Below are 26,721 nucleotides of genomic sequence, written 5' to 3'. Positions count from 1 at the left end.
CAGCTCCGTTAAAGGGGCAGTGTTTGTTTTACTGGGAAGCATGCGGTGCTGCTTGAGCACCACCAGGTGGCAGTGTGCCTGGACATTTCTACAGCACTAGTTGGTGCCCGTGCTGTTGGTTCTGGGCTCTTTTGTTGGGGAGTTTATCAAGGTGGAAGGGTGGGGGTGGTTACAAGGGTAAAAAACATTTTATTAGGGTTCTAAAATAAAAAAATAAAAACAAAATTATATAATTATAATAAATAAATACGTCAAAAAATAAAATAAAAATAAAAAATAAATAGATACATAATTAGGGAAATACATTTTCTGTCTGGATTTCATAGTACCAAGGGGTTATTATTGTTTAATTTTACGCTGTGCAAAGTTAGCAGTGTGGGCATTTTTGGTATAGGTCCACGGGTAGGTCTTGGCTCGGGGGCTTAGTTAGCTAGCCTGACTGGGAATACCCCTGGTGCACAACTAGATTGTTGGGCACAATGGTGGGCCAGGGAGCTGGCAAGGAGGGATTGGTCGATGCCAGGGCACTGCGGGAGGCCCTGGCAATAATTAGCAGGGCATCTAGGGCCCAGCTGGAGGGGGCGGTGGGGGTGGTCACGGGTGAGGGGGAGACAAGTGGGGGTAGGCCGCAGCGCAGAGCGGCAGCCGATGGGGCTCTCGCGGCAGTGGTGGCTTGCACCCCCGTGGCGGGGAGAGGGGAGGTGTGGGAATCCAGGGGCAGGAAGATGAGGAGGGAGATAGACAGGAGGGCGTCCGGGGAAGAGATTATTTTGGGTGGGCAGCCATGTGGGGAGGGAATGAAGGATAGCACTAAGGAAGCAGGGAGTGCTCAGAGGGAGGGGGCTCGAGGGAATAACGGCGGTGCTAGGGATGGGGCACAGAAGGGGGTGCAAAGGCAGCGGGGAAGAGGGTGGAAATACCTGCGTAAGAGTGCGGGTGGAAGATGGAGGGAGAGGTCCCCATCAATTAAGGTGGATAGGGTGGGGTGCGGAACGGCCCCCCCGGTTAGGAGGAGTGAGGGTGGAGGGCGCTGCTCAGCCCCCGCTGGTCAGGTGGGGGTAGAGGGTTTGGGAACGGCCCCTCCTCGGTCAGCGTACGGAGAGCCTAGAGGGTTCAGCACGGCCCCTAGCAATGAGGACCCCAGGGCGGAGGTCGGAGCGCCTCGCCCGAGTGAAGAGGACCAGGCAGGGGTTTCCACAGCCCCGCCAAGAAGACGTCAAAGGAGTGGCGGGGTAGACACCCCGGGCTTGCAGGAAGGAGATCAACTCGTCTGGGGCACGAGCTCACAGCCACAATGGTATTGGACGGGTGATGAAGTTGGTTTTGAGGATTATGTGGGGCAGTGGGAGGGGGAAGGTTATAGGGAGGTAGGGGGAAAGGGGGAGGAGAGAAGATATTGGGGGTGGGATCTGGAAAGGCAGGTGCAGGGGAGTAGGAGGGCGGGGGAACTGTTGGCTGGGTGAGTCTGCTGACATGTTTTGTCCCCGCAGTAGGAGCCCTCTAAGAAAAGAGATGAGGAGCATTGGTGTGGACGCCAGACCGCAGACGGCCGGTGTGGAAAGAGATGAGCGGGAAAGGGAATGGTCTTCTGCATGGCAGAGAGGGATCACAAGAAGGGGGACGGGAAATGAGGGGTCTGGATTGCAAGGAGTAAGGAAGGAAGTTGGTGTGCAGGCCATTTGAGCCTTGGGGGTTGAGAAGAGCATTTGCTCAGTGGAGATTCAAACGGACAAGGTGGTGGAGCCATTGGGGCTCGAGGTGCAAGGGGGAAAAGAAAAGGAGGTTGAAGGGAAAGGAAAGGAGAAAAAACTGGCATACATGGGGATAACAAAACCGTTGGGGGCGCACTTGATGGCGGCGACCAGGGAGAAGATTCAGGCGGGGAATTTGGAGACATTTTTAAATTGCTCCATAGGGAAGTGAGAGCTAAGGAGGGGTCTAAAGAAGAGGAGAGGGAACTGGCTGCGCGACCAAGGGTACCGGTGACCATTGAGAAATGGACGTCGGCATTTATCATTTATGCCAGTGTTTATTGTGAAAAATTTCCTGAGAGGTGTGTGGGCCTACTTAAATATATGGACGTAATTAGGAAGGCTTTCACGCGTTTCGGGGGATTTGCCAGGGTAAGGTATACTGAGGAATTCAGAGCGAGGATGGCGGAGGACAGTCAGGCGGTCTGGGGGGAGATCGATATGGATCTTTGGCTGCAATGGATGGCCCCAACGAGGCCTGCCCCGACATTACACACTGCAAGTGGGCTGCCGGTGCCCTTCCGGCCCTTTCTTGGTCGCCCCGCCCATGAAGGGGCGGGGGGAGGGGGCAGTCCTCAGCAGCATGTTGGGCGTTTAATAAGGATGGCTGCACAAGGACCCTGTGTAGGTTCAGGCATGAGTGTAGCAAGTGTGGAGGAAAACACCCTCTCACTCAATGTTTCCAACAGGGCGACAGGGGGAGGGGGAGAGGTTCGGGCAGAGGGGTTGTGGGGAAAAGCTTTTACGCCAATTAAAGTGGGGGTTCTGCAGAAATGGTTGCAATTCTATCCAGACAGGGAAGGGGCGAAGATTTTGAGTGAGGGGTTTAGTGAGGGTTTTAGATTGGGTTACCAGGGCCCAAGGATGCGCCGGTGGGCTGAAAATCTGAAGTCAGCCAAAGAAAATGTTGAAGTGGTAAGGCAAAAATTGAGCAAGGAAATAGCGGCGGGAAGGATCGTAGGCCCATTTCATGACCTGCCGGGTGACTTGGTTATATCCCCACTGGGGGTGGTGCCCAAAAAAGCTCCGGGGGAGTTTCGTTTAATACACCATTTGTCTTGGCCGGAAGGGCATGTCAGTGAATTATTTAATTGCCTCGGAAGAGTGGGTTTGTATATGCAAGTGTTGACCAGGCAGTGGAGCTGATAAGGAAGGTAGGGCGAGGGGCCTTCATGGCCAAGTGTGACATCAAGGCGGCGTTCAGGTTATTGCCGGTGCACCCGGAGGATTTTTGGTTGTTAGGTTTGCTGTTTGAGGACCGCATATACATAGACAAAGCCTTGCCAATGGGGTGCGCAATTTCCTGTGCGCTGTTTGAGCGATTCAGCCCTTTCCTACAGTGGGTTTTCTCATTTAACTCGGGTTGGGAGAGGGTGCCTCACTACTTGGATGATTTTCTGTTTATTAGCGGGGCAGATAGTGAGGGGGAATGCTGAAGTTGTTTCAGGAGCTAATGGAGGAGTTGGGTGTGCCGTTAGCGGAAGACAAAACGGAAGGGTCTGCAGTGGTGTTGACATTTCTGGGAATTGAACTATACTCAGTGGCTATGACCTCACGCTTGCCGCACGACAAGGTGAGCAAACTGGTGGTGTTGCTGGAAAGGGCGGTGGGGGCCAAGAAAATGACACTGGTGGACATGCAGAGATTGGTGGGGCAGCTGAATTTCGCATCCAAGGTGGTGGCCCCAGGGCGGACGTTTTGTAGGAACATGGCGAGGGCTATGGCAGGAGCAAAGTGCCTGCATCACCGGATAAGAGTATCGGGGTCAGTGAGGGAGGACTGCAGAATTTGGCTGTGTTTTTTGGAGAAGTTTAATGGGGTGTCGATGTGGTTGCAGGGGGACCCGGTGACATGGGAAGTGCAGATATTCTCGGACGCAGCAGGAGCAGGGGGTTTCTGAATATTTTGGGAGGGGAAAATGGTGTGCGGAGAAATGGCCTGATCGGTGGTTGAAGGAGGGAAGGAGTATAGCATTCCTGGAATTTTTCCCATTACTGGTGGCATTGGAGTTGTGGGTGAGGGATTTGCAGGATAGGAAAGTGAATTTCAATGTGGACAATGAATGCGTGGTCCATGTGGTAAACGGGCAATCAGCGAGGGATCAGAGGGTGGCAAGACTCATGAGGGAGTTTGTGCTGCGTTGCATGGAATTGAATGTGGTGTTTAAGGCAACACATGTGCCAGGGAAGGATAATGGCATCGCTGATGCATTATCTCGTTTTCAATGGCAGAGATTTCGTGGATTGGCTCCAGATGTGGATCAGGAGGGGCAGCAGATTCCGGAGGAGCTGTGGAAGATAGGAAGCTGAGAGCGCTTGCTTTGGTGGAGGGTTCATTGGCCGGGGCGTCTAGGGAGTCTTACAGGAGGGCCTGGGAGGATTTCATTGGGGGGGGGGGGGACGTAGTTCCTAGGGCAGATGGGATGCGGAAGAGAGGAGGAGGGATGATGTCATGAATTTCCTCCTGAGGTGCATGGACAGGGGCTGGTCAAGAGCAACTATAGCGGGGAAGTTAGCAGGAATTGCTTTTTACGGGAAATGGTTTTGGGGTTTCCAGCCGAGTGGGGGGGAAATGGCGAGTAGGATGTTGGAAGGATGGGCAAGAGAGAGTAAGAGGGACAAGGACAGGAGGAGGCCAATATCGGCGGAGTTGCTGCAAAGGTTGGTTAAGGTAGTAGGGGGAGTTTGCTGGTCGCTATGGGAGGGGGAGCTGTTTGCGACCTGTTTTACATGGTGGTTTTTCGGGGCTTTTCGGGTTTCGGAGCTGGTGGGGGGAAAAGGGGGGGTCTGGGGGTTTGCAGTGGGAGGATGTGCAAGTTACAGAATGGGGTTTGGACATCAGGATTAATAAGTCTAAAACGGATCAGAAGGGGAAGGGTTCCTGGGTTTTGTTGGGGCTGGGGAGCAAGGATTTATGCCCAGTGCGGGCAGGCAGGCTGTGGAAGGAGCGGTGTAGGGGGAAGTCAGGGTTGGTGTTTAAACATGAGGATGGGTCGCCGGTTTCAGCGGCACAAGTTTTGGGGGTATTGCAGAAGGCTCTGCGGGAGGTAGGAGAAAACGGCGAGGATTTTGGTATACATTCATTCAGGATGGGCGCAGCATCAGAGGGTAATAGGTTGGGTTTCACGGAGGTTAAGGTGACAAGTTTGGGGCGTTGGAGGTCTGGGAGATACAAGGGGTATGTCAGGGAATTTTCATAAAGGGGAATTTTAAGGATGGGGTAAAAGTGGGCTGACAACAGCATGGGGGTTGTATGTATTGTGTTGGTAATTTTGTAATTTCTTTTTCAGATGCTGTGCGAAAGGAGGGGGAGTTGGCGCAAGTGTGGATTGTCGGCCATTCAATTGTTAAATGGGCGGGGAAGGAAGCGGAGAGAAGGGTTATGGGCAGGCAGCTGGGGTGTAGCTATAAGGATGTGGTGGTAAGATGGCAAGGGTTAGGGGGCCTGCGCTGGGACCAGTTGCTGCATTTGCTGGCGGGGATGCGGGAACGCTACGGGGCGCCTGAGGTGTTGATTATTCACGCTGGGGAGAAAGACCTGGTTAGGGATACGGGGGTGGCCCTGCTAAGGAAAATGAAAAGGGATTTAGTTTGGGTGCGGGAAATGTGGCCTCGAGCAAAGGTGTTGTGGACTAAGTTGTTGCCGCGCAGAGTGTGGAAGGAGGCGAGGAGCGAGGGAGCGATAGAGAGGGTTAGAAAGGGAATTAACAGAGAAATGGTAAAGTTTTGTGCCTCCGTGGCGGTGCAGGTGATGGAGCATAAGGAAATAGTGTATGAGGGATTTATGATTTTTAGGGAGGATGGGGTGCACTTGTCGGTTTATGGGAACAACCACTATTTGGCGGACCTGTGCTCTTGGCTGGGAGATTGGTTAAAGAGTTGGAAGTAAAGGAATGTTGTTGGGTGGGGTGGGGAAGAAAGAACACCTCGGGGGAGGGTTTTTCTGGTGCCGGGGGCATGGCCCCTTTTGATGTGGGGGGGGGGGAAGCACAATGGGGGAATGACACGGGAAAGGATGGGGTGGTGCTGTTGGCACAAGCGGGCCACCCCGGGGGAACAGGTATTGAGCCTGGAGGGGCATGGCCCCAGGGAGAAAGCGGGACGCCTGGAAAAGAGGTAAGGAGATGGTAGGGTGCAAGGGACAGGTAGGGAGGAAATGGCTTTAATTATTTAATTGTTGGGGAAATGGAAAGGTGTAATTAGTTAATTGGTTGTTTAAATATTTTGTTAGTCTGTAAGGCCATGGAGCCAGGTAAGCATTTTATTGTAAACTTTGGCCTGTCACATTAAAGCGACCTTTTCCACTTTTAAATGAATCTGGGTTTTTGTGCAGTAAGCCAAGAGGGGGGCCCTGGGGGGAACGCGAAGCGTTTCCCCCCGGGGAAGTTTTTGGCGCGGCACACGGCCAGCGAGTGGCCGTGGGGGCAGAGCGCCTCCTGGGGTATTTAAGGGGCCAGGTAAGGTTCGGGAGGCAGGTGACGGTTGGACTTGGCGATTGTCCCGCCCTCCCACCCCTTCATTTTGGTTTAGGCCTGGGGGCTGGTTTATTGAGGGGGGGGCGGGAGGGAGGACCATCGTATATTGGTATGGACGGGGTTTTGTTTTTTACGTCCCAGGGCAAGTTGTTAGGTGGTTTTTTGGTGTAGGTAATGGGGGCGATTGCCTGGTAGTTTTGTGTGACAGGTCGGGGCATTAGTGAAGTTGTGATGTAAACATTTCTGTTGCTGATGTGGCAGGTCAGACTGGCTGCAGGTCATAGGAAGGAGGAGATTGGTGTAGAGGGGAGTATGTGGGGTATTGAAGTGGGTCTAGGCTCCGGGGGCATGGCCCCCTTGTGGGGGGAGGGAAGCACAATGGGGGAATGACACGGGAAAGGATGGGGTGGTGCTGTTTGCACAAGCGGGCCACCCAGGGGGAACAGGTATTGAGCATGGAGGGGCATGGCCCCAGGGAGAAAGCGGGACGCCTGGAAAAAGGGTAAGGAGATGGTAGGGTCCAAGGTACAGGTAGGGAGGAAATGGCTTTAATTATTTAATTGTTGGGGAAATGGAAAGGTGTAATTAGTTAATTGATTGTTTAAATATTTCGTTAGTCTGTAAGGCCATGGAGCCAGGTAAGCATTTTATTGTAAGCTTTGGCCTGTCACATTAAAGCGACCTTTTCCACTTTTAAATGAGTCTGGGTTTTTGTGCAGTAAGCCAAAAGTTGCTCAAGAGACCTGTAGTTTCAACATGGCTTTGTGTACGGCAAGCCCTGCAATCTGTGCATGTGGGTTTCAGGGCCACTTCAAAGGGCTTTTGGAGAAGAGGAGAGAAGAAAGTGGGGAGGAGAAACAGAGGGGAGAAGAAGCCAGGGAAGGGGTGAGTCGAACAGTGGATTATTTGTTGTCAGTGATAGAATGCAATGTCTTCTACATCACTGTAGGAGATCACAACAAACATTCTCAATATCGGAGGAGCTATATGCACTAGAGTCAACATATTTAACCAAATGGAGTAATGTGAACCATGCATCACAAAAGGAGCTTTCATAGGGATTCACATCTTTCATTTTATTCCAACACTCCCCTAAAACAAGTGAAGAGCAAAATGCCTACACCTGTTGGAAAGTGCAGCGCGGGTTTCCTGGGCACCTGCCAGTGCCCATGATGATTATCAGAGTTTACCCACCTGGGGCCAAAAAAGATTGTTGGGCGGGGGGATGTCTGTCGTAGACAGGGCTTTCCAAGGATTGTAACTTGAGCAGAGATTATTAGTTAGTTCGCATAAGAAAAAAACATGCCTAGTTTTGACCACTTGTTCATCCTCTGGAAATGAACCATGAAATCGGCCAACACAGAGGAGAATCCTTTTTTTGGCAGAATAATGGTTAAAACCGATTGAAGTTCTGCACTTCTCCACACTACAGAAATCGTGCAGAAGGTACATCTTTGTAGGCTTCCTCCCCTTGTCTGCAGAAGCCTTCCTTATCCGTGATAAAAGGCTGCAAATGTTACAGCATAGCACGCAAAGAATCATAGTACAAAAAAACAAAATGAGGGTTAAGGCCAAAACGTACATGAAAACAACTTTCAGAAGGAATTACACACTGGCCAACATAAACTTAGTGGGCATTTCAATAATACAGTGCAAAAGAGAAGCGCCCCAAGTGCTAGAGTTCGGGTTTACCTTGTGTTTCACCAGAGGTAATGCATCTATCAGCTGTTGGAGCCCTTGGTGATGCTTCCCTATCTGCAGAAAACGAAAGATCAATAAGAAAAAAACTTTCACCACATTACATGTTTCATAACAGGCTTCATTCACATTTTAATATATTACGCATTCAAACAGTTTACTAGTGGAAGCCTTAAAATTCGCTTGTGATGTTTTAAGAAAGCAAGTAAAAAAATAAACCTGGCAACGAAAGAAAAGCAAACGTTTTCTCTTAAAAAAAAGAATAAAAAAATAAAAAAGGCAAATCACAATTTGAAGGGCTTTTGTTGCAAACCATATATTACTCATCAAGGGCACATTGTATGATTTCAAGGAAATAACACGAAAACAAACTGAACACCTGAACATATTTTCCACATATATAGGAACAAGTGTGTCATTTCATCAAGCTTTTTAATAAATAAGCTTGAAAAAAAGGTGCTTCGAGTGTAACCTTGTCATGAGCAACTGTAGATGTATCGAAAAATATACCTTTAAAAACACTGCAATTACAGCTAAACCGTTTGCCTCCATAATCGCATCTTCAAAGCTGGTGTATTTGCAAGAGTTCCAGTGCACTAAATGAAGCTGAAATTGAAACAATTTAGAATCATTAATGAAGCGAAACACAAGTGCTTTATTATTAAGAAACAGTCAAAAGTACAGCTATTTTGAACATATCATTTAATTAATTATACCATCACTTAAATAATCCACAATTGCTTCATTAAACCTCTTTCAAGAAGATATTCCAAACAAATTTCACTTCATAAACTTGTACATCTCACATTCTATTTTTTAAACTCGAATGGTCTGAAGCGCCTCTACTTCAAACTGGTCAAACGCTACACTACTCTATGGTTCCTCAGTTTGAGAAAAAGATGCAACTGTCCTTAGCAAGTGCTTAATGCATTTACAAAGGGATCCAACCTAAGGTTTTCTACTCTGCTTGGTCGAACATGGTTTTAATGGCGATGGCGCAGAATATCTACAGGTAAAAATAAATTCGACCGTATGGTCCGCTCTGGGCGCTTCGTTCAGCTGATGCTCACTTGATTTCTGCCTTGTTTTAAGGCCTTCCGTATTGCCGGAAGCTCTTTTTCAGAGGTTGAAGCCCAGCTCTGGAACTCCATCCCTCTCACTTTGAGAACTATCAAAGCGCACCTTACATTTCGTTGATCATTGAAAACCTACCTCTTCTAGCTTCCTTATGCACCATAATGCCTTGCTGGCGATGGTGCGCTTTAAAAATAAGAGCCAACATAACATAACAAAAGGTGTACTCAGAACATGAGCCGGTATGTATGTGGGGGGAAAAGTAAAGTTCTTGCAAGTTATAGGCCATTTAGGCAACTGCGCAAAACTTCAGTGTACCAAATGACCGTTCTTTGCTGTCAGCAATCACGTATAACAGAATACATCTGTAATACGGTAACATTTTGAAAAGTAACTGAATACAAGAAGGTCAAATGGCAGACAAACCACAAACTGACTCCATCTGAAACTTCCAACTTTTCCCTATGGCAGGACATTTCTTGAAGAATGGATTCCTAGTCACCTAGGAAAGTTCGGGTAATCCAAAGAAATTTAGAAAAAATACAGAAAAAACGTATGACACAGAAAAAAAGCAAGCTTATACAAAGCACATAATTTTGCTTTTGTGGTGAGAGTCACTGTAAAGAGGAGAACTAAGTAAGGGTGCAGGAATACAATAAGTCACTGTGGCACATTAGTGCCTTCTGCAATAGTCAGTTAAACAAACAATGTATTGTATCTGGTAAGAAGGAGAGAGCCTGCAAAAGGTGTCCCTTTTGTTCATGCCTTGATTCACTGCATATATTTTGTGCTCTTCATGTTTTCTGACTAAGGAAAGAAAGATGAATAAAAGAAATGACTCAGTGGCAAGGCTGTGTACTTCGAAATATCAATTCGGAGTCTGTACAACCATTCAGAACTATGTGTACACAGAAGTACGGGAGATGACCACATTAACAAAGCGCGGAGCTGTCAAGAGTTCTGATGAGATGCAAATAATGTTAAACTAGTTCAAAACGCAAGAACCTGTGAATCAGCAAATTAGCTCATGTTCAATAAACATGATACGATTGATAATTTTCTTCTGTCTTTCTTACGACATAGGGTTTATACAACTTGCTTTTGCGCCTAGACTCTGAACCTTCTTCGTTTTCACTATCCTTCCAGAGATATGACCTGCACGCAACAATTGAGAGGAAAAGTTAACACTTGCTTGTACGGAGGTCACAACCTCATGCATACTCGGGGCACAACTGCCCTTATTGCTCAGTTACTTTAATTTATTCTCATATACTGCAAGATCCGGCTTCTGGTTTGAGGACTCTCTCAAACAGAAAAATCAAAGGAGTTGGATACCTGAAGTAATCATCTGTACTATATAGTGATCATCTCGCTAAACTCACCAAGAGCACAAACCACAGGCTATTCAACATCTTCTCCCACGCTCTACACATCATCTACCTCTGCTCAACAGTGGGTAAATCTATAATTCTGGAATGAGCCATTAACCTTTGTCAGCAACGATGTCAAGTTCCACCATGACTTTTGCCAAAGTACCAGCTACAAAAATCATCAAAACGGACCATTAAGAAATAAACTAGTGAATACTGTCTTCATGGGCATACTGTCCGTAAAACCACAATGAAGGACACCATCAAAATAATACACAACTGCTTATATTCAAGGATTACCTATGCCTCCAACATTCTTAGAGTCTGAAAGCAGGCACGGATATGTGATAAAATTACTACTGCTCTATAGACGTACAGGGATAAGTAATGAATAACACTTTTACTCAGTTCTACACTCCTACTAAACCATCAGCGATTCCAATCATAAAGGTGAAACCGGCACAGCCTGCAGGTCGAAATCCATCGCCTCGTTAAGGTAGCATTGGCTGAGGGCAGGGTAAATTATTCAGGAGGGATATTAGCTATCACAGAATTAGTCAGAACAATTGTATAATCAAGGGTCTATAAAAATAGGATACTTTAATTAAACTAAAAATAGAAACACTCAAATCAAAAACGCTACTAGACACACACACACACACCCTGACATTCAGCTAAAGCCACCTTAACTTGACCACAATGATGACATCACAGATCACTTCACTGATGACATCACTAATTACATTACAACAGTAATTGGCATTAAGCAAGGCCTTCAGCCATGGTCAATGTACATGGCCAAATATATTTGAACACATGAATGGGTACTAGTCATGGCCTTCAGTTATGGACAGTGGTCTCAACCGTCACCCAGAATATTTCAAAACACTAACAGGCTACCAGCCATTGAGGTTGGCCTTTACCAGAGGATACAGCTTTCAACTGTGCCCACTGTATATTATATACAATAATCAGTCACTAGCATTGGTCTTTTGATATTGATATTTTATTTGTATCGCGCTCGTACACAAGTGTTTCAGCGCGCTACAAGGGAGAACAAAAACAACAATCTTACTAGGCCCAGTGACATTGAGAACACACAAGTGCATGGGAGAGGGAAGGGGACAAGTGCATGGATAGGGGGGGGGAGAAGTGGAAAGTGCTGAGCAAAGGAAAAACAGATACATAATAAGTAAATAAATAATAAAAAGCAACAAACCATGGCAGTGCAGCCAGCAAGTGGCTAGTGCTGGAGTTAAGGCAACAGACGAGGTGTGTCTGGTAAGTGCAAGGGGGGAATGGTACTACAAGGTTATAGATACAGACCCCTGTGCAAGTTATTGACAGGATGCAGTGCAGGTGGGTGGAAGAGTGAGCAGGTATCTGGGCCTGGAAGTCAGAGGGTAGGCCAGGTGCACGGTGCCGAGAGAGAACAGATCAGCAGGGGGCAGGAGGGGCGAAGGCAGAAGCGAAGAGGAAGGTCTTGAGGTGTTTCCGGAACCGGAGATGGTTCTCCGAGTTTCAGAGTGGCAGGGAGGCTGTTCCAGAGGGAGGCCCCAGCAGAAGACAGATCTACCCCAGCTTGTTTCTTTGAAAAACGACTGACCCTTAGGGAGTTAGAGGTAGAGGAGCGAAGAGCTCAAGAGGGAAGGTACTTTGGACCCAGGCCCCAGAGAGCCTTGTGAACAATGCAATGGGTTTTGAATTTAATAGTATAATGAAAGCGGGGGTAGGAATGAATTTAATCCTTGCATCCACTGGTAGCCAATGGAAAGATTTTAGGGCTGGATAGATACGATCCCAGGGCTTGAAGCCAAGGACAAGTCTCACAGTCCTGTTCTGGATGAGTTGCAAAGGGCGGAGAGTAGAGGCAGGTAGATTTAGACAGAGGTTGTTACAATAGTCCAACCTAGAGAGAACCAAGGCTCAGGAGACAGTGAGCTTCTGGGGGAAGGAGAGGAAGGGCAGAGTACCTCTGAGGAGGTGCAGTAGGAGGTTTCCCTCTTTAGAGACAGAGAAGTGGGCAGAGAAGGAAAGTGTGGAATCAAAGATGACACAGCGGTACTTGGCCTCGCACGTGGGGGTAGGAGGAGGGCCAAGGGAGGCCTGCCAGGGAGTGAGGGGAAAGGAGGGTGAAGGTGTGCCGATGAGGAGGATCTCTGTATTGCGGGCATTCAGGCAGAGATTGTTGGTGGCACACCAATCCTAAATGGCAGATAGGCAGTCAGAGATGAGAGAAGGAGAGGAGGTGGCTGAAGGAAGCATGAAGATGAGTCGAGTGTCGTCAGCATAGCACTGGGAATTGGAGCAGAAAATGGCAATGCGGTGGGCAAGAGTTGCCAGGTATTGGTTGAAGAGCCAGGGTGAGAGGTTAGACCCCTGGGGAACACCGCAGGTAGAAAGAGATAGATGAAAGGAAGGGTCCAATTTGGCCCTGAGAGGGTCGATCAGAGAGGTCAGCCAGGCTAGGACCTGATCAGTGATCCACAGGTTGTCACAGAGACGGTTGAACAGGATGCAATGGTTGAACGTGTCAAGTAGGAGGAAGACAGAGGGGATGTTAGAGTCATGGTTGGAGAGAGATCTTCACAGATGTTCAGGAGAGCAGTTTCCGTGCTTCTAGCAGCTCTAAAGGAAGATTGATGGTCATGGAGACAACCAACAGAGTCAGAGTGAAGGCTAAACTGCGAGATGGCCAGCTTTTCCAGAAGTTTGCCCAGAAAGGGAGTGATGGAGATTGGGCAATAGCCGGGCAAGAAGGGTCGGCTGTGGGTTTTTTGAGAAGAGGGTGCACAAGAGTGTGCTTCAGAGGGGAGGTGAAGGTTCCTGAGGCAAAGGAGAGGTTGCAGAAATCAGCCAGGGCTGGAGCAAGGGCGTCAATGTGGTCATTGATGGCATTGGAAGAACATGGAGGAACCTGTTATGACGAGACTTTCATAGATCAGACTTGTATAGAGACCTTGTCAGGGGAGAAAAGGAGGAGCAAAGATCACAGGGGGGAAGATAGTGGAGGGGGGATGAGAGGGGGGGCAGGATATCCTGGGTTTTAGAGATGACGTGAGAGGTAAGGGCCATGCAAAGGGCCTGGGAGGCGACAGGAGAGGTAGAGACTGCAGCAGGGTTGGCCAGCTCCTTGCAGATTTGGAAAAGTTTGGCCGAGTTGTTAGATGCCGTAGAGATGCAGACTTGTTTGTAGACACTTTCTTAGAGAGGACCGAAAGTCTGTACTGCCTTTGGAACATGCGGCAGGTCAGTTTGTCAGGGGGGGTGCCCGAGGCCCTCCACTTAGAAGGGGGTGCACAAGAGAGGAGTGCTTAAGGGGGAGGGGAATAACTACTGGTATTGACTCCATTCTGAAAATTTTCAGACAGGGAAACAACGCAATTTCCAGGCAATATTTCTTTTGACAAGACACTCCCTCTCTAGCAGGAGCATTTTTTTGTTGCTCTAACATGCTATTTAAAACATCAAAAGAAAAATCTAAAACATTGGAAAACGCCTACACTTTTTTTTTTATAGATAACCCGTTTACTTGGACATGATGCCTAATGCAAGCTCATGTAAATCTATTCAAGTTCAACCAAGTTGCAATTAAAATGTTAAACTTATTAAGATATCCATGTTATTTAGAGTTCGGGCGAGTTGTTAGAAGCCCCAGAGACACAGGCTTGGATGTGGGCTCTCTTCTTAGTGAGGACAGCAAGTCTATATTGCCTTTGGAGCAGGCGACAGGCCAGTTGGTCCAAGGAGGAACCGGAAGTCCTCCATTTCCTCTCAGCCACCCTCACTTAGGTTTAAGTGGAGCAAGGTCAGGGTCATACCAAGAATTGCACTTGGCTTTGGGCTTCAAGCGGATCCTCATGACAGGGGCAAGAGTATCACGAGTATCAGAAATAGAAGAGTAGAGCATGGACAGGGCTGTGTCAGGATGTGAGTCAGGCAGAGGTGGGGGGAGGAGGGGGCGGAGGAGAAGGTGGCGGCGAAAGCCTCAACTGACACACGCTTCATGGGCCGGATATCCGAAAAGGTAGGTGGCACGTGTTGGGGGAGGCTTGGCCTGAGGGGAAGAGACGAGAGGAGGGGAGGGAATGATCGCTCCAGGAGAGAGGAGTGGTCAGAGGGATGGAGAGGGGGAGGTCAGGTCAGAGATGAAGACATCAAGTGTGTGTCCTGCAGAGTCAGTCTGGCCAGAGGAGAGGATAGAGAGGGAGAGGGAATCACAGAGGTCACTGAAGAGTAAAGAGGAGGAACAGAGTCAAGATGAATATTGAGGTCTCCAAGGAGGAAGAGCCGAGTGGTTGAGGCCAGGAGGGAGAAGGAGAGGTCCACCCACTCAGAGAGAAATGAGGTGATCAGACCGGAAGGCTGGTAGATGGTAGCCACGGTAACAGAGTGGCTAGGAGAGAGAGAGAACGCCTGCAGACATGGCATTCAAAAGAGGAATAAGTCTGCATTGGAATGATAGAGTCAGGAATCCACTCAGGGAAGATCAGGGCTACATCCCCTCCGGACCAGGAGGATCTCGGTGCGGAGAGGATCTTGTAGCCATCAGGGAGGAGAGTATCAAAGCTTGTGACAGAGCTGGCCATGAACCATGTCTCGGTAAGACCAAGGACATCAAGGTCAAGTTCTTCCAGGAGGCGGCATTTGTCAGAGGAGTGTTTGACAGCAGAGCAAAAGTTGAGAATGGCAAGATGGAGAAGGTTACCAGCCTTAAAGGCCTTCCGGGGAGGGGTACAAATCAGAGGTATGCTCTACGGTGGTGAATAAGGAGCCCGAGGTGGGGCAGAAAAGGAGGGAAGAGATGGCAAGGTAGCCGAGGGGGTGGGCGGAGACAGCAGGAGATGAGAGGAAATTAATGAGGCGAGGAAAGCGCCTATCAAAGAGAAGGAGTTTGGCTTGAGGCCCTTGGACCATAACAGTGCCATTAAGGTAGACATTAATGATGACTTTAGAGGAGAAGAAGGAAGCCATGAGAACTTCCCAGTGGGTGCCACCATTAATGGGAAAGGAGGAGACAGGAGAGAGCAGAGAGATAATATGAAGAGTCCAAAGATCTGGTGAAGGAACGACAGAGGATGTCAGTGAGGATCTGTCTGGAGGAAGTGCTGGAATAGGTGTCAGCGATAGGGAGACCCGGGTTGGAGGCCAAGATATCCCTTTTGAACGTCTTCCTACCAGGCTTAGTGAAAAGGGAAGGATAGTCGATGGAGAATCAGATAGAGAAGATAGGAAAAACAGAAAGCGGCATGGGCGTGGTGGCGAGAAAAAGGAGCGAGAAGCAGGGGAGGTGGGGGTGAGAAAAGCAGGTAAGAGTGGAGCAAGGAACAGTGAAGTCACTGGGCCACAAAGTTACAGAGGAGGCAACAATGTGCAGAGCAAGTTAGCAAAAAGCAGCAAGATGTGACGTTTAACCAATAGCAACAAAACAGCAAGATGTGAACATTTACAATTGGGTTCAGAAGCTAGCAAAGGGTGTAAGAAAGCAAAGCAATTCAGAATGTAACCATGGGAGAGATAAGTATAGAAGGATAGTGAAAGTCAAGAGGGTAGAATTGAGTCTAGAAGGAGGGAACTAACCCATAGTTAACAAGGTGTTAAAGTCATGACAGGCTTTTGAGGTCTGCAGCTTCTCAAGGCTTTCGCCTGCATTGCTGCTAAAAAGATGACTCGTCACAAGGCATATTAAGGAGTCAAGACTGCACGTCCACTGCAAATCCCAACTTCCTTAACCACGCAAACCTGCGTATCAAGGTGCTTGCCGCCATGGCTCTGCCGATACTGTCAGCAGAATCCAAACCCGACTGTAGAGACTCACACATGGCCTCTTTGCCATCTTTTACATGGCCAAGAAGCCGTCTCTTTCTTCACCTTTGCGAATATGTTCAGCCGCCATGGATGCACGGTCCCATAGGGTGAAGGTACATTTTACAAGGGCACATGTAAAGTTGGCTAATTTGAGAGCCATGCTCCCGGCAGAAAAGACTTTCCTTGACCAGGCATCTATATGCTTATCACAATCTGGTGTAATGGTCAGATAGACAGTTTACTTGAAGGTACCAGTTGCTGCTTGCACCACCAGGCTTTCTGGGGTAGGATGTTTAGACAAGGAGCTGGGGTCACTATTTGACGGCCTATATTTTATGTCACATTTTTATTGACTTCCGGATTCGATTCAGGTGCAACATGAAAAAGATAGGATTGGATCCCTTTGAGAACCTATGTCTAGGATATCTCTGAGGTTATCTTGCTCGAAAGGGAGGGCCAGTCTGTTCCATCCCATAAAATCAGTGACCCTGGTCATTAAATGCCTGTAAGATGCATCTGCTTGATCATTTGGTTCTGGCTTGCCAAAATCCAACTCTAGTGAGATGTCCACCCCAGTGGTTGTTTGTAAATTCTCACGCAGGTCCTGCAACCTAAATTACTCCGATATAAAACTATCAGGAACATTAGGAGTACCATATTGTAATCCAAAAGGTGGATCATTGTCGTCTGAAGGCTCATTGTCTTCATAAATGGACGCGAGAGATTTAAAAAACAATCCTTTCTAGGCAACGGTTTAAAGGATTTTGAATTACTGGTAAAGGCGTCAATGGCTTTGAGCCAAATGCTGATGGAGTCATCACCAAATTTGATTTTAATGTCTTCGATGTTGATGGCACCGATGGCGTCAACGGCGTGGATTACTTCGACGTCGACTTGTCCATGGACTTTGTGACAGACTTCGATGGCTCAAAGGAATCTTCAATGACTTCAACATGTCGAAGCCTCAACAGCTCTCGATGAGAATCTGGCCTTTGTCCCGGGTTCGAGGGCACGCAGGGTTTGGCTGCTTGAGCCCTTTCCCTACCGGCTTCAGGCGGTGCGGTAGGAGCATGTTCTACTTGCTTTGCAGTGATTCTGATTCTCACAATTATTTAGCATTTCCTGCCTGAATGATACCCATCCAGCCGGAGTAGAGGCTTTAGCAGGGCAAGATATACTCCTCCCTGGAGAAGAGTCGGACGAGGAAGACGAAGTAGGCGATTTATGATGCCTTTTCGATTTCCTAGACGATGACGAGGAGTGGCGAGAGCCACTCCATGACCTGGACTTTTTAGTCTTCTTCTGTCGAGGAGAGTCGGAGGAATGTTCTTTCGATAGGGTATTCGAAGGGATTTCTTGGGGAGTCTACCTACCACCAATTTCCCTTTACGCTCCTTCAGAGCTTTTCGGGTGATCGATTGACACTTATGACAGGTCGAGGTCTTGTGCTCCACACCAAGCCACCACAAGCACACCCGATGTGGGTCCGTCAGCGACATTTTAGCGTGGAAGTCTTGGTATTTTTTAAACCCGGTCTTCGGGGTTGTCTTAGCCGAAGACAAAGACATTATTCACAATTCTTGAATACATGAAGCGCGCCGTAGTTCACGAAGCGAAAGCTTACTCAGAAAAACAGAACTGAAGCCAACGGGTGCTGCACGTTCCATATATAGCTTCGATGACGTCATACTATAGGTCGAGGCCCTCGAGTGACATTGAGTCGACCGCACCGATGCAGAGCGCCCTCTGGCAAAAAAAAAATTCCGAAGCAGCTGAAGCTGGATATTGGAGATATCATAGATAAGGAATACGTGGGACGACACAATCCATTTCAAAACCGTCTTTCTGATTTGTTTAGAGCCTAGGAAAATGTTTGCAAATGGCCACCATTGTGGGCCTTCTTTTTCTGCAGTGTAATGTTGACCCTCATCCTGCAAACATTTTGTAAAGGGGCATATCGAAGGCCCCAGGTCTCCTACCCAATCTAGGACACTTCTGAGTGCAAGTGTTGCACGGGGCTTCAATGTGTCATCAAAACGCCACCCATTTTTTTTTTATGCTTTGGGGACCATGGATCACAGGCCAAGTCTGCATCCCCAGCGAAAAGGACTGGCTTTTTTCCCCTTTTCTGCTACACGCCAAGCCTTTTTTGTGCCCCCCCCCCCTTTGACCTAGTCTATGGTAGTGGGGAGCCCCAGAGGGCTGCAATATACCCCGCACAATGTTTTTGCAGAGCAGGTTCCAGTCATTCCCTGGGAAAGTAGTGACATGTCATGGCGAGAAGCCATGCCCAGTAGGCAGATATGTCTTGGGGTTCCGGAGGCCTGTCCCGCAGCCAAGCCTGTGCTAAGTAGCCATTAGGCATGGCTGCACTGGACAAGACTGGTGTCCATAAGGGCCTCGGATATCTAGGTCATGCCCCAGCAGGATGACCCCTTGGCATAACCACGGCCTATATCCAGAAGACTTGAAGAAGGTGCCCGGTGGGAATGTTAAGGAACTTAGAGGAGCCAGGGGTATGATCTAGTGGGATAATGAGGGATCTAAGAGGTGTATGTGTCACAGCAAAAGATCATGCCCCATACATAGTTCTCAGTAGGCATGGCCATAGGCAAATGCCTGGTCTAGAGGGTGCTTCATCATGGCCTAAATCATGTAAACACTGACACAATAACTGAATCGTAAAAGCGTAGGGAAATTTCCCCGAGTAGCTCATCCATAGGGCGTTCCCCCTTGGGGGCTTGTTGGGGAAACATGGACGCGAAGTCTGTGCATTGCTTGTTTTCTCTTGTAGCGAACAAGTCTAGTGTGAAGTAACCCCACTGTGAGAAGACGTGATTTTCGACATATCTGTCGAGTTGCCACTCGTGATCTTCTGGGAAAGGAACTCCTCTTAGCGAGTCTGCTAAGGTGTCGAGTTCCCCTGGTACATGTTGTGAGGTCAGGAACATCCCCCGCTTGAGTGCCCACTTCCATATTTTCTGTGCTAACCAGGACAAATTTGGAGAATGTGTGCACCCCTGCTTGTTTATGTAGAACATTGCAGTGGTGCTGTGTGTTAGGATCTGTATCGACTGATTTTTCAAGTGTGTTTCGAATGCTTGAAGAACTTTGAATACTGCCAGAAGTTCCAGCAGGTTTATGTGGTTCTGTGCTGTGACGCGAGTCCACAGGCCATGTGCTGTGAAATGAAGGTGAGAGGCCCCCCACCCAGAAAGCGATGCATCTGTTGCAACTATCGCTTTCACGGCCGGGTCATGTAAGGGTTCCCCTTCAACAGATTCTCCTTTGTCCACCAGCATAGGAACTGTACTAGTGTTGGTGAAACGACCACTGGATCGTCCCACTGACCGCTTGCCTGAGACCAATGTTTCGCCAACCACTCGGGCATGCGCAAACGTGCGTGTGGGACCAGGTAAATACAAGATGCCATCATGCCGAGCAAACGCATTGCTTTGCGTACGCTAATCTGGTGACCGGCTTGATACTTAGGTATTTGCAGCAGTGTGTTTCCGATTCTTTCATGTGATGGAAAAACCAGCCCCTCTTCTGTCTTTATAACAGCTCCTAAGAACTGTTTGGTCTTGTTTGGTACGAGGCTTGACTTTTTCTTATTTATTGAGCAACCCAATTGGAAAAGAAGAATGATCTGTCTTCGAGTATGTTGCTTGCAAATTAGGGGTGTTTCTCCCGTGATGAGCCAGTCGTCCAGGAAGGGGTACACCGGGATTGTCTCCCAGCGCAGCTCTGCTGCCACCACCGCCAGTACTTTGGTGAATACCCTTGGAACGGATGCTATACCGAAGGGTAGCACCTTGAATTGGTAGTGCTGGTTCGCCATCTTGAAAAGCAAGAATTGGCTGTGCGCTGGGACCACTGAAATATGAAAATAGGCATCTTTCATATCCAATGTTGCCATGTAGCACCCTTGCTTTAGCAGTGGGATTACTTCTTGTAGCATAGTCATCCAGAATTTTTGTGGCTTGACATAGGTGTTTGTAGGGCGCAGATCTAATACTGGGTGCATTGTTAGACCTTTTGTGGAGTAACTATGCAATAACAGCCCGCCATGGTAGAAAGCACCCACTTGTCCGAGGTGACTCCCTCCCATGTGTAGTCATTGCTTTAGGGGTGTGGATCCACCTCTGGAGGAGGAGGAGGAGGAGGATCTGCCCAAGCCGTGAGAGTGTTGCTGGCCCCTTTGGAAGCCCTGAGAGGATTGGCCTTGATTTTAACCCCAGGATGAACCCTGACCTTGGTTGCAACCACCTCCTCTTTGCAACGTTTACCCACTGAAACGAGAAAAATGACTTCCCCTTTGGCCTGAGGGCTTGTTTGTTAGTTGACCCAGCGATTTTAAGGTGTCATTTTCTTCTTTTGCCATCTTTAGAGCATCCTCTACTGCTTTGCAGAAGAGAAAATTAGGATCGATCGGCATATTGAGGAGGGTTTCCTGTGTCTCTAATTTAAAACCCGACTGTCGCAGCCATGAGATGCCATGCCAGGCGCTTTATAAGTGTGCCCTCTGCAATAATTCTACCAGCATTATCCGCTGCCTGTACATTATTTTTTAAGATACAGTTAGACACAGCTTTCCCTTTAGCTACTGGAAGGGAGAGCTGAGGCCATTACTGTGGATATTTTCCCCCACTTGTGGCAGTTATAGCTGGCCAGCAGAGTGGTATTATTGACAATTTGTGCCCTATATGCAGCTGAGGTGGCCACTTTCTGACCGAAAGTGTAAATCTTTTTGCTCTCTTTGTCCGGGGGTGCCTCTGATGAAACGAGAGGGGGTTCCCGCCCTTTTCCTTGTGGCGGTAAACACTAGAGAGTCTTGCTTCAATTGGCCTCTGATATAGATGAGGTCTGAGGGAGATGGGCGGAACATTTTCTCAATGTGGGGATTCACTGCCCACGTTTGGTGTCGTAAGAGAGGGTTGTATTCTCTGTACGGATTGCAGTATGGGGATAAATTGGGTCACTGCCCTCTTGTCACACAATATATTCTCCACAAAGTCCTTGTCGACTAGTGTTTCTTGTGTTTGTATTTGAAAATGATCTGCTGCCTTGAGCAGCATGTCATTGTATTGTAATTGATTATCCATCAGGGAATCCGCCACCAGTGTGTCAACATGATCTGGAGACGGTAAGACTTAAATGTCTTCTTCTTCGTCATCACAATAATGATCTGCTTGTAAGTCCTCTTGACCCTCGGAATCCGAAAAATGCTCCCGTGTCTTGGAGGCTTTGGTCGGTTTCATCAAATTGAAACTGGTCTGCATCATGAGGGGTGTCTACCTGAAGTGTTTCTTTTTGTGCTCTTTTAGAGGGGGTAGTGGGAGTGCTGCCTCGCTAGCTGGAGGTGGATTCTGCAAGTTGTGAAGAGCTTGAGGATTTTTTTCGAAAATATTGCCAATAAAAGACATCCGTCTCATGACCCGGTCTATGTCTTCAGCAGACCACTGTGAAGAACTTGGAATGACTACTGGAGGGCGAAGTGCTGGAGTGTGAGGTGGGTCAGGGGTAGGCTGCCTCTCGTGTTTCATAGCTGCAGACATATTCCCCTCCCCTTGGGTTACTCGGACCTCCTCCCTGTGAGATAAGTGGGATTTTGAAGTGTGGTGTTTCGAAGCCCAGCTTTTCAGCAGTGTCTCAGGAACATGTTTTTTAACAAGATGACAGTTTTGTAATTTTTGGGGATTTCCCCGATTTTGACGTGGGTGAGGAATGTCGTTCTTCAGCGGCGGTAGGAGCCGTCGCCGTGTCTTTTGACGTATGGTTTCCGGCTTTCTGTATAGGCACGGCGTCCGAATCACACTTGCTTGTTGATTTCGGGGGCCTGTTGTGTGGCAAAAGTGTATGCCCAGAGGACAGGGAGCAGGAGGATATTACCCTTGATGCCATGTGTGGCTGTGTAGTCTATGCTGTTGATTTCCGGCCTTGGGTTGTGTCTTGTTTGGTGCAACTTGTCTGTGCTAATGCCGCCAGGTGTCGTCCCTATAACATTGCCGCCGGCGTGTCTGGTGGGGTCGGGGGCTTGCACGTGGGAAACAGAATTTTCCCTTTCGCCTTAGTCGTTACTGAAGACGCTGATGCTGCCGTCGCTCGAAGCACCTTCCACTTCTATGGCGGCCTCGGCCCCCATAGCGTTGTAGGCCCCACGTTTTATCTTGCGGTCCTTAAGGTTTTCGGCTTAAAAAGCTTGCAAACTTTACAGTGGCCCTTGTGATCCCTCTGGAGGCAGAGGTTGCACACCCAGGTGCAAGTCCTTCCAGGGAAATTTCTTGTTACAGCTTGCACAAAATTTAAAAGGTGCACTTTCCATGTTTAATGGGAAAGGCAGCTTGGCGATAAGTAAGGGGCGCAAGGGAAATATACATGATCTTAGAAACTAAGATGTGTAGCTACCCCCAACTCTCCCTGCTGTCTGGGCCAATGCCCGAAGTGGCCTTCCAAGGGCGTAGAAGTTTGTCAAAGCAAGTTGTGCAGCCACCGGCGCCTGTCCTCGAAACTAATCGATGTTGTTTTTCGATGAAAGCGGCTTTAAAAAAACAGAAAAGAGTGACCAACTCAAAATTATTCATAATAAAATAGCGTTAGCCTGAAAGCAACTCCGCGTTCAGCGACCAATGATGATGGCAGAAAAAAGACAAATCTGAGGGACCTCGACGCGTAGAGCACCATGGGTACAGTCGACGTCACACTAAGGATAGTATTACTCGCACACCGTGTCGACGTCCTTTTTCGAGTTTCAAAAACAACAACTGTAATACTCTGCAGCTTCCACTAGATGTCGGCCTATGCATAGCATGTGATCTAAGCAGATTCCACAAACCTCAGAAATATATATTCATATAGGCTATTACAAACATGGCTGCCTTCCTGAAAAAAAGCCACCTTTTCAGAGGATGGACCTATTCTCGTATCACTGCTGGTGCAGGATTTTTCACGGTTTTTGGAAGTTCCGTCTTGCTGCACTTGGTACAGTAAGTTGTCAAGTGCCGAGCATTAGACGAACAAAAGTATTTGCTACTGGCTTGTTGGTAAAATTAACAAACTTACGCGTAGCGTCACTGCCTACTCTTACCTCGTGATGTATTCCAGTTGCATCCATTTGTTATCTTCACTACCGCAAGAAGTTTATATGAAGGATTCCGGCAGGACGCAGAGATTGCGTCATGCTGCAAACCATCCATGTGACCCAGCAAGTCACGTGTTGTGTTCGTGACAGAGAGCGGCCATAATGGAATGAATAGCATCATGGGGGCGTTTGGAAAAATATTGCTGGTGACAGTCATGGGGATGCAAAAGCACTGAAACGTCATAAAAGGGGACTTAGACGCTTGGTTGCTGTAATGAACCTGGTCAACTAACCTGGTAGCACACAGCAGGCTGACTGATGCAGGAAAGTGACCAAGAATCATGCTGCAACAAGGGAGTGACATCACTGGGTTTGTGAGTAGTGGCCATGCCCAGGTGGATAACCTAGTAGGATGATCTTTGTTCGTGTGGTACAGGCAAAAGATGTGACATTACAAAGATGATCACATGAGGGATGCCCAGTGAATCTCATTTAAACCGGTCTCGAAGGTCTTAAGTCTTTGAATCCAGCGTTGCTTCAGTCTGAAGAGTCGGGTGCAAGTACCATATTTCCTCAAGTATGGGGTGACTTGGTCAATGAACATCCATTTCAGTTCTGGATCGAAATGACCCTGGTCGAAAATGTTATACTAATGGGTCTGGTGGGGCTGGTGTGGCATTACGGATCCTTGACGTATGTTTGCAGATGTGTGTAGCAACTTTTCTGGTGTTCATCCCTATGTATAGTTTATTACAAGAGCATTGGCTCATGTAAACCACATTGGTAGAATAGCAATTTGTGTTCTGCTTCAATAGCCATTTTACATTTGTATAATTCATCGTGGTGGCAGTAAGGTTGAATTTGCATGCGCTACAATTTCCGCATGGGAAAGGTCCAGTAATGGGTCAAATTTGCACACCCCCCAGGTCAGTTAGGGTTGTGTTTCTTCGGGGTGGGGGGAGGGGTCGGGTGCTGAAAGGGCGTGTGCACTAATGTGTCCCAAATATTAGGTCCTCTCTTAAATGCAGAGGGGCAATTGAGGGACGCAGCCTTTGCTTCGTTTTCATTCGGGTCGTATTGTTTGGGAAGGTGGTCACGCATACTGGGTACTGGACTTCCTTTGTTTCATTCAACAAAAGAAATCCAGCACCTACTAAATAGCACTGTGCAATGTGACACTGGCTTGTTACCGGCAAAGCTTGGGTTCAAATCCTTAGGACAGGAAATCATTTTTTTTTTAAAGCTGATTTTGTTGCAGTGGGAGCCCCGGCAGCGCCCAGGCTCGATTGAAGGTTTGGGAAGCTGCCGGTGCTCAGGCCAGCGCACTTAAAGCCCAGGCTTTCTTACCGCCACCATTATCAACAATAACAATATTTTCCTTAGAGTGGCTCGTTGTTAGGCACATTTCTATCCCTCCCGGTACACGGCTATAAATCTTGGGAAACGTCCCAAAAGACCAAATCCATTCATACGAATGGTACAAAAGAACGAAAAAAGGCCTGTACCATTCGTAGGAATGGGAAAATACTGAAAATGAGGAGCTCCCCGTTTTCTGCATTTTGGGATAAGGGAGTTGCGAGAGTTTCCTGCGCACACACCCCCAATGTAAAAATATTTTTAAAAAATGGACAGGATCCTGCAACGCTGGTTCCCAAGCATGTATGTTTAGGGAACCCATGTCGCAGGGAGTCGGCGGCACACAACGAGGTGTGTTGCCAAAAGCAAAAGCTAACTAAAAGGGGGGGGGGGGGGTGGAGGGAGTCGGGAGGGTATTTGTGGGGTATGTTTGGGAAGGCATTTGCTTTGGGTTGTTTGACCGTAAGGGTCAAGTTAGCTACCGTCTTTTTTCGGCCACAAACTTTTCTGTTTCTGGCAAACAACCCAAATCCTAAATCTTGACCCAGCGGTGTCCATTTCTATACCTGCACCCCTCTGAATTCAGTATAGAGGTATGTTCTACCGTTTACATTTTCATACTTCAACAATAATATTTTTCAGATTTTTTCTGTACATGCTGGGCATTAGTAGTTAACTTCCAGTGAAAGCATATAACCGCTTTTCCAGATCGATACATTTGTGGTGCTCCTGGTCTGCAACTCTTACAGCTACAACACACCATATAGTATACGTATCAGAATACTGACGATCCAGAGTAGCTGAATAGATCCTTTTTTATTATTTTAGTTGAGTTGCAGCTTTTATTTTCTTCTAGGTATCCACCAATTACTCCGATGTTAGCTTTTAATAGTAACTGTACTGGTCCTGAGGAAGGTGATACAACTCAGCTCGCCGAAATGCTCTTTTTCTTTCATGCTGAATCAGCCAGGCACCTAGATATCTCCTTGTAGCCTCGACCTTGGTTTCTTTTATAATTGTGTTGTTGGTTAAAGCACTCATACACTTTCAAGAGTCTTCCCTTACTTATAGTTGTTTGTTTTCCTTCTGCATTAATGTAAGGTGTTTCTGTTTTATGGGGTTTCATCTAAGCCATTATTAAGCATTGTCATGTTGGAATGAACTACATGTGATGTAAATCAGAAAAATGTCACAATGATGGAATGACGTGTGAGATGGTTGTTAAACGACTTTGTCTGCAACTTACACCTTTTATGACTAAGTTAGTCAACCTTTCACTTGTTCAGGGATTTGTCCCAGATGCTTTAAAAGCCTCGATTGTTACCCCCCGCCCCCTGTTGAAAAAAACTGGTCTGGACCCGGAAGACTATGGAAATTATCGTCCTATTGCGGGTATTCCCTGCCCAGGCAAAATCCTGGAGAAAGTAGTGACTAAACAGTTGCAGGACTTTGTTGAGGATCACTGCCTACTCCATCCTTTACAGTCTGGCTTTCGCCCATTACATGGGACAGAGACTGCACTTATGGCAGTCTGGGATGACATGTTGCAGGCAAGAGATGCTGGGAAACTTTCCCTGCTTGTGATGCTCGATCTCTCAGCCGCATTTGATACGGTGGATCATGGTATTCTGCTAGATCGCCTAAAAAACCTGATCAATGTGAGTCCTGGGGCTCTTCAATGGTTTACCTCTTTTCTGACTGACCGTCAGCAAAGTGTTCGAGTGGGGGGATTTCTTTCAAAAATACTCTCTGTGCTGTGGTGTGCCTCAGGGATCGGCTCTCTCTCCACTTTTGTTTAACATTTACCTTTGTGCCTTGATGAACATGTTGGAAAAATATCATCTTAGGTTTCCTTCCTATGCTCAGGATACTCAGCTGTACATCAGGCTTGTTGAGGTAGAAGATGCTCTTGCTGTGGTCACCAGATGCCTAGATGGGATAGGCACTTGGATGAAGGAAAATTGGCTGCAATTGAATAAAAATAAACTGAGGTGAAACTGTTTGGGCCTAAGCATTTGCTTGAAGGAGGAATATGTCCCCCTCCTCCACAGTTTCTGGGAGCTAGCCTTAAATATTCCACCAAGGTAAGAAATCTGGCCTGCATTTGGC

General features: G+C 47.8%; 1 protein-coding gene across 2 annotated transcripts in view; it reads right to left on the bottom strand.

The window, feature by feature from the left end:
- Positions 1–26,721, bottom strand: part of CA5A (carbonic anhydrase 5A) — a 362,632-nt gene that overhangs the window by 94,900 nt on the left and 241,011 nt on the right. For both annotated transcript variants that reach the window (XM_069636155.1, XM_069636148.1), the window contains exons 4-5: positions 8,434–8,529; positions 7,918–7,980 (exon numbers count right to left, since the gene is read on the bottom strand). In XM_069636155.1, the coding sequence (XP_069492256.1) occupies positions 7,918–7,980; positions 8,434–8,529 (159 nt within the window). The remainder of the gene's footprint in view (positions 1–7,917; positions 7,981–8,433; positions 8,530–26,721) is intronic.

Source organism: Ambystoma mexicanum, chromosome 1q (assembly GCF_040938575.1).
Source record: "Ambystoma mexicanum isolate Mex_15411 chromosome 1q, UKY_AmexF1_1, whole genome shotgun sequence".
Taxonomy (NCBI): domain Eukaryota; kingdom Metazoa; phylum Chordata; class Amphibia; order Caudata; family Ambystomatidae; genus Ambystoma; species Ambystoma mexicanum.
The sequence above is the reverse complement of the archived record's forward strand: the minus strand, read 5'-3'. Positions and strand labels throughout refer to the sequence as shown.